A 17,122-nucleotide genomic window follows, 5' to 3' on the forward strand; every position below is an offset into this window, starting at 1 on the left:
AATCAGTATTTCAGTTTCACTATCTAAAAACATTAATGTCGTTAATTAACTTTAACAGTGTCTTCTCCTCTCTCTCTCTCTCTCTCTCTCTCTCTCTATCTTTCCCTTTACATTGTAGGAATGGATGTGAGGAATGGATCAAAAGAAATGGCCAAAATGACTTAGAAAAAAATCTGGTTCTTTTGACTTACGTTAAAAGTAAAGTGTGTTTTTTCCTTCTCCTGTAAAGTTTAGTTCAAACAGAAGTGAAATATATATACACATATATACATATATGTGTGTGTATGTATACAGTATACATATATATAGACAAATGAAGATGGCAATAAATAGAGTTACTTTGAGTGATGCTACAGAATTTTTTTAAATGAAATTTTAAAGGATTATTTAAAGCATCACCATTATAAAAAATCATAGAGTTAAAACGCTTTTAGTATAATATGGCTATGGGCAACAAATCTTTATCTCTCCACATGTTTTGGCGTGAGCCTTCATCACCTCTTCATGACTCTTCCTAATGAAGGTTCACACCAAAATGCATGTATTTCATATTATAATACATTTTGATTTATTATAATACGTATGTATAATAGATCATAATAGGTCAATCTGAACCCCTGAATATGTGGCATCTTAAAGTTTAATCTTAATTTTCATACCAACAGCTCTGTGTTTGTATGTTCCAGAGCAAAGTTTAAAGAACCTTCATATACTGTAAAGATTCCATACCAGGTTTTCCATTTCTTTTAATCGTTACTTTTAGCAGAATGAAACGGACACTTTGTGTCAACAACATATGTTGTTTTATCTGATGACTCCTCAGTGACGCATCACAGAGGTCACTACATATCTCTGACTCTATTGCCTGATAAAGGGCACAGTGTTTATAAACCCTCCTTTACCCTCATGTTTACGCTCCATTATGCTGGCAAATGTTTTTACAATCATTTGTCATGAAGGTAATGTTTAAGTACCTCTAGAACCAGCCCGGTCTTTCAGACAGAGTGAGGAGACAAGCTCTGTCTGCAGAAGTTTCCCGTGCTTTACAGCCATGGCTGACACTGAAGTGGACGGCAGCCTCAAGAACAGTTCACATCTCGAACCATCAACACTGCTGACCCCTCCATGTAACGGAGCTGAAACGGAGAATCTCAGTCCAGAGTCCTCAGCCAATGAGAGGCCTGTTAATAGCGCTTCAGGTTCATTATCTGCAGCTCGCTCTCAGCTATTGCGGATGCTGGAGGCCGCTGAGGCCCGCAGGTCTGCATATCTCCTCAGCACTGAAGAAGCTTCTGCAGCCAGCGACGAAGCTGCCAGAGAGGCACCCAGGACAGAGACAGTGAGTTTCCCCAAGTCTGTTTATTTATCATATGCAGTAATGTGTATGCAGAGGACATTTGTATGTTGAACTGTTGTTGTTGAAGCTCAGGTTATTTACTGTACATACATTAAATAAACATACAAACAAGATAGAGAAAATAAAAAGAACCTAGTTTGCGAAATTGTAATAGTAAAATCAATAATAAAATCTGAAAAAAGAATGACAAGGTGTATGAAATATCAAATGTATGGGACTAAAGGTTTACAATTCTGTTGTGGAGCAAAGGAAAAAAAGCCAAATAACAGCCTTGTCTATAAAGTGCTTATTGGCCACTTTGGATGGAACGCTTGTGAACCCAAAACCGTTGTAAATAAAGGTTGTGTGCAGGTACGCTTTTCATTTATTAAGGTGCAAACAATGTAAATGTACATTTTTTCCAGGTGAAAAGTACATATTTGTTCCTTTTCATAACCGAATGTTTTAAAACAGAAAATCCATCCATCCATCCATTTTCTAAGCCGCTTCTCCATCAGGGTCGCGGGGGGCTGCTGGAGCCTATCCCAGCGGTCATCGCAACAGAACAATAAAATAAAAATAAAAAGCGTGGAGGAGAGACGGGGTGTGTGGAGTCAGTACAACTTAGAAAATATCATTTCAATGGATTGTGATGGAATTATGTTCCCTTACTAAAGGTACTGAGATGTACTCTTAAGTCCCAGCGAAAAACTAAAGAAGCAAACATTTAGACACCAGATTCATCTTGGCCAATCACTTATGTTTGGAGAAAGGAAGATGTGTAGATTTTTCAGTAAATCACTTCTTTTTTCTATTGGAATATATTGGGATATATTTTTTTAATGAATAGATTTTAAATGTACATCAGTGTCAACTTTGGAATACTGTTTATTCCTGTTAATGGGGTCAAATTCTGCAGTTATTTGAAATAGTTCTATTAAAATGGTACCACTTTAGATCAAATTCTAGATTTCAACTCATAAGCAGGAGGCTGTTAAAAAGTTAGATCTAGGATGTTAGATGTCTAGGATGATAAACAGAGCTGTAGGTCCCTTCTTTAGACTTTGATGAGAAACCAGTAAAACACTGAGACTGAAGAAGTAAAACTGACCTAATACCTTACATTTGAAACGCGGTGGTCAAACCTCAGGCAGGTATATTTCAACAAACTTTTGCACAGAGCATTTCTATCAATATGTTAAATTCAGCAAATAACAGTAATTGTGCATTAACCATTGTTTTTCTGAGATGAACAGTCTCTGTGATCACATCTATAGCAAAATGCCACATCCACAGTATAGAAAGAGAACCTACAGCTCTGTCACAAGATATCTCTTATTTAGAGCGCAGAAGCAGCGGAGCAGACTTCCCTAAAGTGAAAAACTTTGAGGACTGATGGTTGTACATTGAAGTTTTGTTTGACTGAACTTTTGTCCTCCCTTCAAATACATTTACATCAAAAAATCAGATTTTGTCAGTAATTCAATCAATGTGTGTACATGCTCTTGAGTAATCAAATAATGGGGAAACTTTGGGTCTGCATGAGTCAGTAATCCGATTTCTGCTTTACTTCTGGCCAATAAACTCACAGAAGAAAATGCAACGTAAACGTATTGTAAAACTCAAACTTCATGCTGCAGCTTTTTTAAAAAAACATCCAACCATTTTACCTGAAAATAAGAACACAGTGTGCTGTCAACCAACCCTAAGTGCTAGCGTAGCCACTGATCTACAGGCTAATAAATACAACCAAGCTAGCGTTAGTGTAGCTCTTATCCAAGCCATCAGGTGAATTTACGCATTTGGCAGACACTCTAATCCAGTGAAACTTTCTGCAGTTTGAGGATTATATTCTGTCTGTTGTGGTGATGAATTGTGAAGACCACAATTGTATAGTTACATGGTCAGTTTTAGAATCATGTTCATGTTACAGTCTTGTACAGTATCAAGTCTAAGATGTAGCAAGTAATAAAGCTGAAGTTCAAGTGTTGTGTTGAATGATGTGCTTTCACAATGTACAGATCTGGAATAAACAAAGAAAACTTAGAGATCTCCTAAAACCCCCTCCCCCCAAAAAACTCAAACCTGGGCAGCCCAAAGTTCCTTCTGAGTGCGCTCAGGTCCAACCACCCCTTGTGTCCATAGAGATGCGCTGCACCAACAAATGGAGAAGACAAGTCACAGTCCAGCAGCAGTAAGCTATACTCAAAAAACACACTGCAAAAATGGCATCTAGTCAAGTGAAATGATCTTAAATAACTCCCATTTTGAGTTGATGTGCACTTATATCTTATTTCTAAACATTTCGCACTTGTTTTAGGTAATGTTATCAAAATTCTCACTATACTGCCCATTCTATTACTGGTGCATTTCACATTTGTCCATTAAGCTGTTATGGCAGTTTATTTCTTCTTTGAATGCGTTTACTGAAGGCAAGTAATAACACTGTCTGAGCATATTCAGAGTGCTCTGATTCAAAACAGGATCATATTCTATGTTATACCGGTTTGTGGACTTTAAATAGTTATATGCAGGTGCATGAGATCAGACTGCTTTGTGTGTATGTGCACACACTGACTGACCTTAAGAGATTTTTGTCACTTGAGCACAAAACAGGGCCGCTGTAAGTCATTCAGTCATTCAGACTGTAAGTCTGTTCCCCAGGCTTAGCAGAACAGTTGCAGTTAAATGTCATTGGTTGAACATAGAGCTTTACCTGCCACACCACAGCCAAAACACTATGGTCCTGCAAGTTCTCAAGCTGATTATCCTTTTTTTTTTTCTCCGACAGCAAATCCAGGCCCCAAAGCAGCCGCAGGAGTTTAATGAGAGGCTTACTAGAACAGGCCGCCGCTCACTGTCCCACTCACTCTCCCACTCTTCTGGAGACAAACGTAGCTCAGGTGCCAGAGCCAACCAGCTATATTCTCAAAACTCGTATGTGTTCTGCTTTTAAGTCAGAACAATGTGAATCCAGAAACTTTTACCGAAAGATGGAAAAAAAAATCACTGCTGAATTTACTTTGTTCCAATATGCACAATATTTTGACATATTTACAATATATTACATCAACACTGCTTATTTACTTTGTGTAACGGGCAGCGAGGTAGCGGACGCATGTGCGGAGGTAAGCGACTTTTGAGGTCATAACGGGCCAGGTTCATGTAGCCAACATGGAGAGATTCAGAAACAGACATGACGAGAAATACTAACAACAGTAAACACCAATACAGCAAACAAGGATGTAAACAAGGATGCAAACAAGGATGCAAACAAGGATGCAAACAACACAGACCAATACAAAGACCAGCAAACACAAGGGGCAAACACAGGGCTTAAATACACATGGATAACGAGGGACAGGTGAAAACAATCATGGGCAGAGACATGAAATGAGGGGCTGGACTAAACCAAAGCAAATCCACATGGAAGATCAAAACAACACAAACACATGGACAGGACTGGGAGGGGCCAATCGTGACACTTTGCTTATAACTGTGTTGATGTAATGTAATTATTTATGTGCATTTGGAAGTAAATTCAATACCATTTCTGTGTATTTCTTTTGTCAGTAAACGATCATTTTAGTATAAATTTGAACACTGTTTTATGCTTGTCACATGACATGTTTTGTTGATTTTGTAACTCAAAATAAGATATTTTTCTTAGAAAAAAAAAAACATGTCATTTAACCAAACTTTTACGACTATGACTGCAGTCATGAAGCAAACTCTGCACTGTAAAAACTTAAAACTTTAAAATGAACAACCTTCTGCATAGGTTTGAACTTAGTTTAGTCACAAGGTTTCCTTTTTTAAAACAAAAAAAAAGTAATTTAAAAAAAAGTACTTTTTAGTACTACAAGTTGAGCTTAAAACAAAAGAAAAGTTTAAGTTGCTAATTCCCACTCACAGACTACAACTCTCCCCACCACACAGTTGTAGCCTTTGAGCCTTTTTTAATTGTAACTTTTTGATATCTTCTCATTGTTTCTTTCTGTGACTATATGGTTTCTGAGTGGTCTGACTTTTGAGCCGCCTGTTCATTTGGAGAAGAGACATCACAAGTTAAAGTAATGGTGAGACCTCAACCCTCTGTAGCCAGTAGTTTGTTAGGAGGATGCCCTCAACTCCTCCCCAGGCTGGGGGCACCATGTGATGAGAGAGTCATTGCTTGCGGGTAGGAACTGGCAATGACTAAATCGAGAGCAGGAGCTGAGTAAAAATAAAAAAAATAAACAAAAAATCTGCTTTTGATGATGCAACCACATTTACTGTTTTTTGCTTAGTAAGCTCACCTTATTCAAACTAATGTGTTTTGAAGACAAAACATTGAAGAAGAACTTTGAACTAAACTAAGCTGAGAAAATATAAAGCTAGAAGTTTTGTGCTGTAAATCCACGAGTTTTGACCTCAGAGTGGCTGTCAAGCTAGTATAGTACTATTTCATGTTTAAACATACAATATTTCTATCATAATGCATGTTCTTGGTTTCAGAAAATAGGTTTTTGTGGAATCAGATTTTTAATATCTGTAATGCATAAAACTGATGTTTTTACTGATTGTTACTGCATTGTAATATTACATTTTTTTCTTGTTCATACCCAAGAAAGCTTAGAAGATGAGGTTTCTCCTCGAAACAAGGAGCAGAAGAACTCTGACGGAAGTAAGGACTTCTGCATTAAGAACATCCATCAGGCAGCCTTCGGCCGCAGAGAGATAGAAATAGCAGAGCTAGGTACAGTTAGTTTTCTCCTAAATAACAGCTCTGTGTTTCTACTGTAAAGTTGATTTTTTTGCTTCTCTTTGGTTAAGAGATGCCAGCACTGATGATCCTGAGAAAGGCTGCCCAGGGGGAGAAGCCACTAGTGGGTGCTAGAATAGTGGGCTGCACCCACATCACTGCACACACGGCTGTAAGTGTGTACGCCTGTTTCGTAATCTAATCTAATCTAATCTAGTCAACGGTTTTCCTATTGTAAATGTATCTGGACAGTCAAGACATGTTTGGTGAAGCACTGGGACTGTGAGGGATCAAACGATGTCGGGCGTTCTTAGAGTGGTATGCCTAATGTAGCTAACAAGCCCTAGAAATCTGTGTCACCTTAAATATTTTAGGCAACATAGACTTCTAATATATTTACCTAGTCGTGTAAATCATATAAATGATTTCTCAGTGAACTGTTCTTTCAATGTAAAGTCAATTCAAAGGAACTTAGCCTCAGACATTATGGAAGTGCACTCCTTTACTTTTCCATTACCTCAAAGTCATCGAGTCATATGATCGCAAATTCACTCATGCAGCAGTTTGTTACCGTTAGAAAGGTTTGGAAATCCTGACCATCTGTGTGTTTGAGAATTACATATTAAATAATGGATTTGCATGGAAGGCTAATGTAAGTGTCCTAGTGACCTAAGAGCCACTGTTACAGTCATTGTAGTAGATAGTGGTGTTATTTTAAGTGCACCAGTGCTGAAGAGTGACCATTCCTCAGGTGTTGATGGAGACTCTGTCTGCGCTGGGTGCTCAGTGTAGATGGGCTGCCTGTAATATCTATTCCATCCAGAATGAAGTGGCTGCAGCACTTGCAGAAAGAGGTAAGCACTGGATTATTAGTTATCACCATGTAATAGATAGATAAAATGAACAATGAGCATAGAAGTAAGCATAGAAACAATAATCATAACAATTTGTCATAATGTTATGTCTGATTTGGTGTAGAAACAAGAGTAATTAACACAACTAGATAGAAAAGGTAGGCAGATAGACAGAAAAAGATAGAAAGTGGCACAGACAGACAGACAAGTAGGTAGGTAGATCCACAAGGGGGCACTGACAGAAAGTGGAATAATAGATGTTTTCACTCATTAAGGATGAAAAACGTGACGCATAAATCCCTGTAATGTTATCCTCCCTAATCCCTTGTGAAATGTAGGGGAACATTAATGTGTCAGATTTCACCCAAAGTATACCAGGCTTTGCTACACCATTTTCCTCACTAAGAAAATACATTTGACAATAGACGTATGCTAAATTTATTGTTAGAAGAACAGAAACCATTTACTGATTGGATAAACTTGAATCTTTGATTGAAACACAAAGCGTTCTACTGCATAAAATCACTAAAAATAATCACAAAGCATCATCATCATCCCTCAGTGAATCTCTAACATATGGAACATTGCTCTCTTTTGAGATCTTCCTAAAGGGAAATGGGTTACGTATGGAATCTGGAGCAGTGTTTTCACGTCTCTCTTTGTGTTCTTGGTTGCAAGAGCCTCTGCAAAGTCCAACAAAGATGATAAATCCACTCAGGACTTCCATGAACCCACCGACACATCCCAGAACTATGCAGTGTCCCAAACTGATGTTGGTGGACGGAGAGGGAATGTCAGTCAGTAAATAAGCATACCATGCAGTGGGAATGATGGCTGCCACCCCTGAACAGATGACTATAAATCCTCCAAGACCAGCTATCAACCATCTCATTTTTTCTATCCAACCGTGAGCTCCGAGAACTACAATAAGACCGACCACAGTGGCACCCAGAGATGCCACCGTCATCCACTGCGCAACCTCAATGATTTGGCTGTTGAAGTAGTCTTGGTCCTGGCGGGTACAAAGCAAGTCCTTCTGTCCTTTTTTCATTATGTTCCAGCAGATGTCCCATATGCCTTGTTGTAGCACCAGATCAGGTTGCTCTCCAGTGATGTTACGGACAGTACGCCAGTTAGGTGATGTTGTGCTGGTCAGGTTCAAAATCCAGCCACAAATTGCCAAGACCAGTCCATACATTACTAATTTTGATGGTCGCATGGTGGACAGCCGAGCTTATCGAAGAAGCTAATGATCATGAGCTATGAAAGCTTTGAGGAGCAGATTGAAAAGAATCAGTGGCTCAATGAAACTGAGGGTGTGTCCCCCTCCCACCACAGTGGAACATCACACTTATTCAAAGAACAGCAGTACACTCTCCAGTTTCGACAGTATAATATTACAGTCCTCTGGAAATCAAAAGGCAGACATTCATGGATTACAGAGCAGCCCTACCAGTTTTGTAAAACAATGAAAGAAAGTGTTGGTCAGCATAGAGGTCAACAGAGAACAGCCTGATGTACGTTCACAGTGCCTTGAGTTGATGCGTATTGCAGTAGTAAGATATGAGGCTGATGAAGTACTGATGATATAAAAAGCTCTTTGAGAAATGCCATTTTTACCACTTTTGATTGCCTATGGAGCCATATTTGAAAAAGAGATTTGTATGTTTTTAAAATTGTAAAGAATCTTCACAGAATGCAATGGTTCTATCCCACTTTAAGCATTCTCTTTAGGACCGTTACATTATGTGGAGGTTCTTAAAACTTTGTAAAAGTTCTTCACTCTCATGCATTATATTTATAAATGTGGTTCTCAGCAAAATAATCCATTGAAAGGTTCTCTTTAGGTAACCAAAAGTGACTTTTCCATGGCATCATGCAAAGAACTCCTTGTGTGGTCATTCATAGTCCGTAGCATGTGGGTTAATGGCTATGTGCCAAAAATGTATAAAGACATATATTATGAAAATGGTTCTGTAAAGCAGTGGTTCCTAACCCTGGTCCTAAAGGTACATTGTTAGTGTAGCGGGCAGTGGACCTCTAGGACATTTTCCATGTTCCCAACACACCTTGCCCAACTAATCAGCTCTCTAATGTCACGATTGGCCCCTCATGTCACATCTGCCGCTTGCCATTCTCCTCCCCACCACACTGTTTCCAGAATACTAGGCATCTCTTGATCCTTTGACCTCTTTAGTCTGCCATCTTTTGTATATATACCCTGCGTTTGCAGGCGCTCATTGCGAAGTCTTGTTTGGTGTTTCCACAATTCTGAGCGTTTATGTTTATGATTTGGTTTTCTGGTGTTTTAACCTTGCCTTTTGGATTTGCCCTCTTTGGATTTGTCTGCTTTCTGTGGCCTGCTTTTCTGGATTTCTGACCCTCTGCTTGTTATTACCTACCTTGCATCAGGAATTAAAACTTGCACTTGACTCCTGCCCCTCGTGTGAAGCAGTTCTTGACACCTCTCAGTCCATGTGCATTTGTTTTGGTTTGGCCCATGTGTATTTGTTTTGGTTTTTCCAGCCCTGCCCCCTCGTTTCATGACTCCACCCCTGATTGTCTCCACCTGTTTGCACCTGTCCCTCGTTACCCTTATGTATTTAAGCCTTGTGTTTTCCCTGGTCTGGTTACTGGTCTTTGTTTGATCGTGCTGTTTGCTTTGTTTGATGTATGTTGGTTGTGTTGGTGTTATGTTTGTACAGTTTGTTGATTAGGATTTGTTTGGTGTGTTACTCGTCGTGTCTAATTCTCGTGTGATCCGCTTTGGCTCCATGACCCTGGACTGGTTCGACCCTGATTTTGGATTTGCCCTTAATAAATCTCACTTATCTCTGCATATGCGCTCGCCTTCTCGTTCCTTGTTACAACTAACAACCTCTTACTGAGTTAAAGTGGGTGCATTAAAGAAAGGAAAGCACCGGGCCTACAGGACTAAGATTAGGAAACACTACTTTAAAGAACCATCCTCTGGAAGGTTCTTCAAGGAATCAAAAGTGTTTTTTCTATGGTGTCACTCCAGTGAAAATCATTCTTTAAAAGACAAAGTGTTGAAAGGTTCTTTAGCGAACCAAAAGCGTTTTTATCACTGCAAAGAACCAGTTCTGACACCTTTATTTTTGTTCTTGACAAAAGGGAAGGGTGGAAACTGTTCCTGAGACTGGTGGTCCAGGACTGTCTCTCTGATGGCAGGGGGTCAAGCAATGCTTTTAACGCATTCAGTATTTATTTTGTCAATTATTAACATTGTATGCATATTTATGCAAATTCATAGCTTGACAAAACATTTTATTTGATAAACTTAAAAGAAGGATTATTCCTTCTTTGGTATAGTCGCTTTGGAACAGTGCAATAAAGAAGCACTTTCGGAATCATACATTGTATAAAATTTGAGGGGGGGTTACCTTAAAGTTAGTATCCAGTCTGGTTTAAAGTTTGGAGTTATTTGTAAGTTGACAGGGAATAAAACGAAACTTTAAGGTAGCCGAAACATTAGCGCTTTAAGTTAAAACAAGACATTTTTACATTGCAACAAATCTTTCAGTTCATGATTCCTTAAAGAACAATCTGTGTAAATCAGATGTGCGTGCACAAAAACCCTCTTTGAAGTTCAAAGAACCTCCACATTATATAAAAGATATATACCTATAAAAGTTTTTTCCCAAAACCTTAATCCAAGCCAAGAACTATTCAGTCACCCCTTAATTTCTTTATGTTTTTGACAGGTGTACCTGTGTTTGCATGGAAAGGAGAGTCTGAAGATGATTACTTCTGGTGTATAGATAGCTGTGTTAACGTGGAAGGCTGGGAGCCAAACCTGGTAATGAACAAATCTTTTCAGTAACACTCTCTAAAATGTTTAACCTAGTTATACGTGGAGCACAATATCAGTAAAAGTATCAATATTAGTTACAGTGGGGCAAAAAAGTATTTAGTCAGCCACTGATTGTGCAAGTTCTCCTACTTAGAAAGATGAGAGAGGTCTGTCATTTTCATCATAGGTACACTTCAGCTATGAGAGACAATATGAAAAAAAAAATCCAGGAAATCACATTGTAGGATTTTTAAAGAATTTATTTGTAAATTATGGTGGAAAATAAGTATTTGGTCACCCACAAACAAGCAAGATTTCTGGCTCTCACAGACCTGTAACTTCTTCTTTAAGAAGCTCTTCTGTCTTCCACTTGTTACCTGTTTTAATGGCACCTGTTTGACCTCATTATCTGTATAAAAGACACCTGTCCACAGCCAACAAAGGTTATGTTACAAAGTATTGAGTTGAACTTTTGTTATTGACCAAATACTTATTTTCCACCATAATTTACAAATAAATTCTTTAAAAATCCTACAATGTGATTTCCTGGATTTTTTTGTCTCTCATAGTTGAAGTGTACCTATGATGAAAATTACAGACCTCTCTCATCTTTCTAAATAGGAGAACTTGCACAATCAGCGGCTGACTAAATACTTTTTTGCCCCACTCTACCAAAATAAAATTTCCCAGTGTTGAATTAATGAATGATAATTAAAATTCATGATAATTAATGAAGATTACAAATCATACTCTTGTTGTGTTTGAATGCTATTGTTAACTGTCTCAGTTGTACAGGATTGCTTCTCTCAGTAGGAAGTTTCACCCCTTCCCTTTCACGACTCATTGCTCACTAGCAGCTCAATAGAGTCACAACATTTTACACAAAGGGCCAACAGTAACCTAATCAATCTGATAAGTTATAGGCAAAATATTACATTTGTTTTGATTGTAGTACCTTTTTAACTTCATTACTAGATTCTTGATGATGGAGGAGATATGACACACTGGATCTATAAGAAATATCCCCAACTCCTCAAGAATATCAAGGGCATTGTTGAAGAGAGTGTCACTGGAGTTCACAGGTATCAAGAAACTTGTGTTGTTGAGATATATTCTAGTCATACAATTAACAACTCACCTTTATACCTTTATACATGTGTATATTTGATAGCATATCTTAGGAAGACACAAGTAACCATTTTTACCTTCCTTCTTTTAGATTACACCAGCTGTATAAGACTGGAAAGCTGTGTGGTCCAGCCATAAATGTCAATGAGTCAGTGATAAAGCAAAAGTTTGACAACTTCTACTTCTGCAAGGAGTCTATACTGGACGGGTAAGAGTAAAATAGTTACCAGCCTAATCTTGGGGAGACCCTGTTCTGCAATTTCCTAAATTCAGCTTTCTTTATTATCACTGGCCATAACAACATAACATTATTTTTGGTTCAAGATGTCTCACTCATATTTCATTGAAATAAGGAATTCAGCCAAAAATGCAGATTCTAATGTATCAATCCATTCCACATTTGTGTTTGTAAGCATAAGAGGAAATGTTTTATTATGAATTAAATTTGATGAAAAGTTATTGTTGTGTACAATCTTGTTTTCTTGAAAGAAACACTGTCCTTTACATATTTTGTCACATCTTCTTTCCTTTGTTGACATCAAAACAAAGATTTGAACCTGTCAAAATAGAATGTAAATCAAATGCAAGTGAAATAGGCCCTTTAAATGGCCAGAAGCCTCCTAAAACTGAGGAATAAGTCAGGCATTAGCGTTTTGTCCGAGCAATTACTGAGTAATAAGCTTTAAGATGTAATAAACCCGTGACTTTAACGACGTAACTATGTCTTTAACCAAGCAATTACAGAGTTATAAATAGTATAGTGTAATGACAGCAGTAACTGACAGCAGTACAGCTATTTGGGTTAATAATTAAACAATGAGTTGAATCTGGATTTTCAGAGCAGAGAGAAGGATAAAAAGGAGCAGTGCATGAATCCCTAGGTCTGAGCTTGAGAATCACTAGCCTGTTTAGTTCCATTGAATAAACACCACCTGACATATATTGCTTTAGTTTTAATAATAGTTATTTTCCTTTATGCGTGTCTCAGACTGAAGAGGACCACTGATGTTACTCTGAGTGGGAAGCAGGTGCTTGTCTGTGGTTATGGAGAGGTAGAGGACCCATCATTACATTCCATCTGTAAATAAAGCACTTTACTATGCTTTCTTCTGGTCTGACTCAGTTATTTGTCCTGTATGTGTTTGTATATAGGTGGGAAAAGGCTGCTGTGCTGCACTGAAAGGGTTGAGAGCAATTGTGTATGTGACAGAAGTTGACCCCATTTGTGCTCTACAGGCCTGGTAAACACACTGATTTTTAGCTAATTGTTATTTATCTCCTCAGACTTTGTAGGATCAGGTGTTCTGCTGTACAGCAGGTTGTATATCATCACTGATGTTTGCTTTGTGTATCTCAGCATGGATGGTTTTCAACTGGCCAGACTGAACGAGGTCATAGAAATGGTGGACATTGTTATTACCTGCACAGGTAAGTTTCACATTTGTTAAGATGTATCATTCTAATAACATACATTACACACACCCCACAAGCACACAAACATACACACATCTGCATACTTTGTTAGCTCCCTTTTACCCTGTTCTTCAGGACTATTCTCAGTCCAATATATATATATACGAGGTTCACCACTTTGTGAACAACTGCGTGAGCAAAAGATTCAGAGAATCTGGAGAAATCTCTGCAAGTAAGCAGGAAGGCAGAAAACCAACATGCCTGAGGCGGCACGGCATTAAAAACCGACATCATTCTGTAACGGATATTCCCACATGGGCTCAGGAACACTTCAGAAAACCACTGTCAGTGAACACAGTTCGTCGCTCCATCTACAAGTGCAAGTTAAAACTCTGCCATGCAAAGTGAAAGCCAGATATCAACAACATCCAGAAACGCCGCCGGCTTCTCTGGGCCCGAGCTCATCTGAGATGAACTGACGCAAAGTGGAAAAGTGTCCTGTGGTCTGACGAGTCCACATTTCAAATTGTTTTTGGAAATCATGGACGTCGTGTCCTCCGGGCCAAAGAGGAAAAGGACTGTCTGGATTGTTATCAGCACAAGTTCAAAAGCCAGCATCTCTGATGGTGTGGGGTGTGTTAGTGTCCATGGCATGGGCCATGGCATGGACCATTAATGCTGAAAGGTACATACAGGTTTTAGAGCAACATATGCTGCCATCCAAGCAACGTCTTTTTCAGGGACGTCCTGCTTATTTCAGCAAGACAATGCCAAGCCACATTCTGTACGTGTTACAACAGCGTGGCTTCGTAGTAAAAGAGTGCAGGTACTAGACTGGCCTGCCTGCAGTCCAGACCTGTCTCCTATTGAAAATGTGTGGGGCATTATAAAGCGCAAAATACGACAACGGAGACCCCGGACTGTTGAGCAACTGAAGTTGTACATCAAGCAAGAATGTGAAAGAATTCCGCCTACAAAGCTTCAACAATGAGTGTCCTCAGTTGCCAAACACTTGTTAAAAGGAAAGGTGAAGTAACACAGTGGTAAACATGCCCCTGTCCCAACTTCTTTGGAACGTGTTGCAGGCATCAAATTCAAAATGAGTGAATATTTGCAAAAAACAATAAAGTTTATCCGTTTGAACATTAAATATCTCGTCTTTGTCTGGCTCCACTAACTTACATTAAACGTTATGAAGGTTTCTTTTCCTTCTCCTGTAAAATTCTCATTTTGGATATACAAGATTTTCTTCTGACAACAGCGACATACAGTTGTTAATATACACTTATACACTGATGTGAGGTCTGATCATTTTCTGTTTGTGTTTCCAGGAAATATTAACGTGGTCCTGCGGGAACACCTGGAGCACATGAAGAATGGCTGTATTGTATGCAACATGGGACACTCCAACACAGAGATTGATGTGGTGAGATCAAGGCCCAGAGGTGGGGCACACAGTCTTTGAAATCTCATTCACACCAACCTCATACCTTATTTTCTCAGTCCTCCAAACAATGCTCAGAAACCACTGCTATCAAACTGTGTAGGAATCCACAATTACTTTGAAGTTTTAGTTCATAGCCAGCGTTTCCAATGCGAATAAATGTGATACCTGATATGATACCTGAGGGACACCTAATAGCCTGACATGCTGTTTTATACCCATGTCAGAAGCTAATAAGAGGTCCTGTGTTCCTGTGAAATGGATATTAACAAAATCATACTTGCACAAATGTAGTTTTAAGCTGGTGGATAATACTAGTTGAAGTAAGACAGATGTGGCTGCATCTTTTTGCAATATTGTTATAGTGAGAAAAAATTAATGAAAGATAAGCTCTGATGTGTGTCTCTTACAATAGACAATAGAATTTAGCATTAACATTTCAGGTGTGCTGTTATACACTGTTAGGCCATATTAGGGAACATAGCGGCACATTGAGTAAGACAAAGACAAAGTGAAAAAGTGTTAAGACAGAGTGGTGATCCACGTGGGTGTGGGGTGGGTGGTGTGAGAGTTGTCAGGGATAGTTGGCATAGGGACAGAGATTCATCCCCATGCAGCTCTCCACCAGAGAGTAAGCATGCTGATTTAAGATCAGTCCTTGTCTTTCCCAATCCTAAGAAACTGGAGGGCTGGTTGAAATTCAGCTCAGTGCTATAACATGCTTCACTGCTTCCGTATGTCCTCTGTTCTCAGACCAGCCTAATGACACCTGAGCTGACGTGGCGGCGTATTAGAGCACATGTGGATCACATCATCTGGCCAGACGGCAAAATAATAGTACTGCTAGCAGAGGTGAGATTAGATTGTCTATAAATTAAGAATAAATATCTAAAAAATTTGTAAATATAACATGGATAGTGTGGTCTCTAAACTCATAGAGCTTGTTTACACCATGCATTCACAGTGCATTGTGGTTGTGTTTACACCTGGCTTTTCAGGTGGCAGGTGAAATCAAATGTTGATGCAAGGTGTAAACAGCTGCTGATTAGCTGAGATGCACTCAAAGACACTGTAAAAAAACTGTAATACTGTGTAATAAACTATAATATATACACATGACAGCACACTTCAGATGATTCTGTTTTAATGTGGCAATCTTGTAGAAAAATTCTCAACGCTTGTGTTGCTTGGTGACTATAACCCACTGTTATTAAACTACATTGTTTAGAGGAAAACACTTTTATTGAGATTATCATTTATAAGATATTAGACTGCTTGTTCAACATTGATATATTTATCTTACTGTATTTCATTGCTGTTTTATAAATCAATCATTTTAATAAGCACATTTCCCAGACAATGATAGTCAAACAGCACTTTAGAAATGTCTGTGTGTATAATAACTATATGGCTATATCTGATTCTGAAGGGTCGACTCCTAAATCTGAGTTGCTCAACGGTGCCTGTTTATGTGCTGTCCATCACAGCCACAACCCAGGTGTGTGTGCAGGTTATTTACAGTTGAACTCAAAGATCTTAATGCAATTTACAGAGCCATCGTTTCTTGTAAACATTGAGTGTATTCTTGACCTTTACCTCTCTTGTCTTTAGGTTTTGGCATTGATTGAGCTGTTTAATGCTCCTGAACGAGGCTACAAGCAAGACATTTATGTGTTCCCCAGGAAAATGGGTAAGGCTTGCAGCAGAGAATCATGCTTACCCTTATCATTTATTTAATGATATATCAATGAATAAATCATTTGTTTGTTATATTATGTGTTTTCAGATGAGTTTGTAGCAGCCCTGCACCTCCAGAACTTTGATGCCCATCTAACTGAGCTCACTGATGAGCAGGTCAAGTACATTGGTGTGAACAAGAATGGACCATTCAAGCCAAGCTATTACAGGTGAACACCATTATATGTTCATAAACAGAACAAAAAATATTATGAAATGACCCATATAATGATCTACATTTATGTGTAAGTTCCTATATATCATAATTAATCAACAGCCCCATTATAACCATGTACTCATGAAACCATTTTTCATTGTTGCAATGTCTAATATTTTTGCAGGTATTAAGTTGGCCTGAGGGTGAAGACATGAAAACATTCTACTCATATTCTGAAATGGAAAGGATAAAACAATCTGAACCTTGGATCTGGACTTTGCTGGCCTCCATCTCCATTCTTTTCACTCTACAGTAACAAATGTAACAGGGAATAAACATCCAATTTTAGTGCAGAATTTCTATTTATTTGCTTTTAACATATTGGAAAAATAAGACATAAAAAGTGCCATAACTTTCGCACAGGCCAAAAAAAATGCAGTAAAGTGTGCAGAAGTCTATTCTCTGTAGAGCATGTGGTATATTCACTTACACAAT

General features: G+C 38.5%; 2 protein-coding genes across 7 annotated transcripts; one reads left to right on the forward strand and one right to left on the reverse strand.

Annotated features, from left to right (window-relative positions):
- The first annotated feature begins 778 nt into the window (after positions 1-778).
- ahcyl2a (adenosylhomocysteinase like 2a) lies at positions 779-17,085 on the forward strand. 6 transcript variants are annotated; one of them, XM_017690348.2, is made up of 17 exons: positions 780-1,339; positions 4,128-4,239; positions 5,946-6,074; positions 6,152-6,252; positions 6,832-6,934; positions 10,660-10,754; positions 11,724-11,830; positions 11,968-12,084; positions 12,865-12,928; positions 13,029-13,117; positions 13,234-13,304; positions 14,621-14,715; positions 15,487-15,585; positions 16,163-16,231; positions 16,345-16,423; positions 16,520-16,640; positions 16,812-17,085. In XM_017690348.2, exons 1-17 carry the CDS (start codon positions 1,052-1,054, stop codon positions 16,816-16,818), a joined length of 1,746 nt encoding a protein of 581 aa, XP_017545837.1. In that variant the 5' UTR covers positions 780-1,051; the 3' UTR covers positions 16,819-17,085. The 6 variants fall into 6 exon arrangements, with proteins under 6 accessions (XP_017545838.1, XP_017545837.1, XP_017545841.1 ...); XM_017690352.2 differs by having other exon boundaries at positions 5,946-6,002; XM_017690355.2 differs by having other exon boundaries at positions 1,061-1,339; positions 4,128-4,273.
- Positions 7,470-8,159, reverse strand: LOC119263904 (claudin-23-like). Its single transcript, XM_037540806.1, has one exon. It carries the CDS (start codon positions 8,151-8,153, stop codon positions 7,470-7,472), a length of 684 nt encoding a protein of 227 aa, XP_037396703.1. The 5' UTR covers positions 8,154-8,159.
- Positions 17,086-17,122: the final 37 nt, after the last annotated feature.

Source organism: Pygocentrus nattereri, chromosome 8, assembly GCF_015220715.1.
Source record: "Pygocentrus nattereri isolate fPygNat1 chromosome 8, fPygNat1.pri, whole genome shotgun sequence".
Classification (NCBI taxonomy): domain Eukaryota; kingdom Metazoa; phylum Chordata; class Actinopteri; order Characiformes; family Serrasalmidae; genus Pygocentrus; species Pygocentrus nattereri.

Excerpts from the sequence above, each read along its gene's own strand:
- ahcyl2a (XM_017690348.2), top strand. The coding sequence starts at position 1,052 with ATGGCTGACACTGAAGTGGACGGCAGCCTCAAGAACAGTTCACATCTC. Across the intron at positions 6,075-6,151 it reads GATAGAAATAGCAGAGCTAG|AGATGCCAGCACTGATGATC; the intron begins GTACAGTTAGTT and ends TCTTTGGTTAAG. Across the intron at positions 14,716-15,486 it reads CCAACACAGAGATTGATGTG|ACCAGCCTAATGACACCTGA; the intron begins GTGAGATCAAGG and ends CTCTGTTCTCAG.
- LOC119263904 (XM_037540806.1), bottom strand. The coding sequence starts at position 8,153 with ATGCGACCATCAAAATTAGTAATGTATGGACTGGTCTTGGCAATTTGT.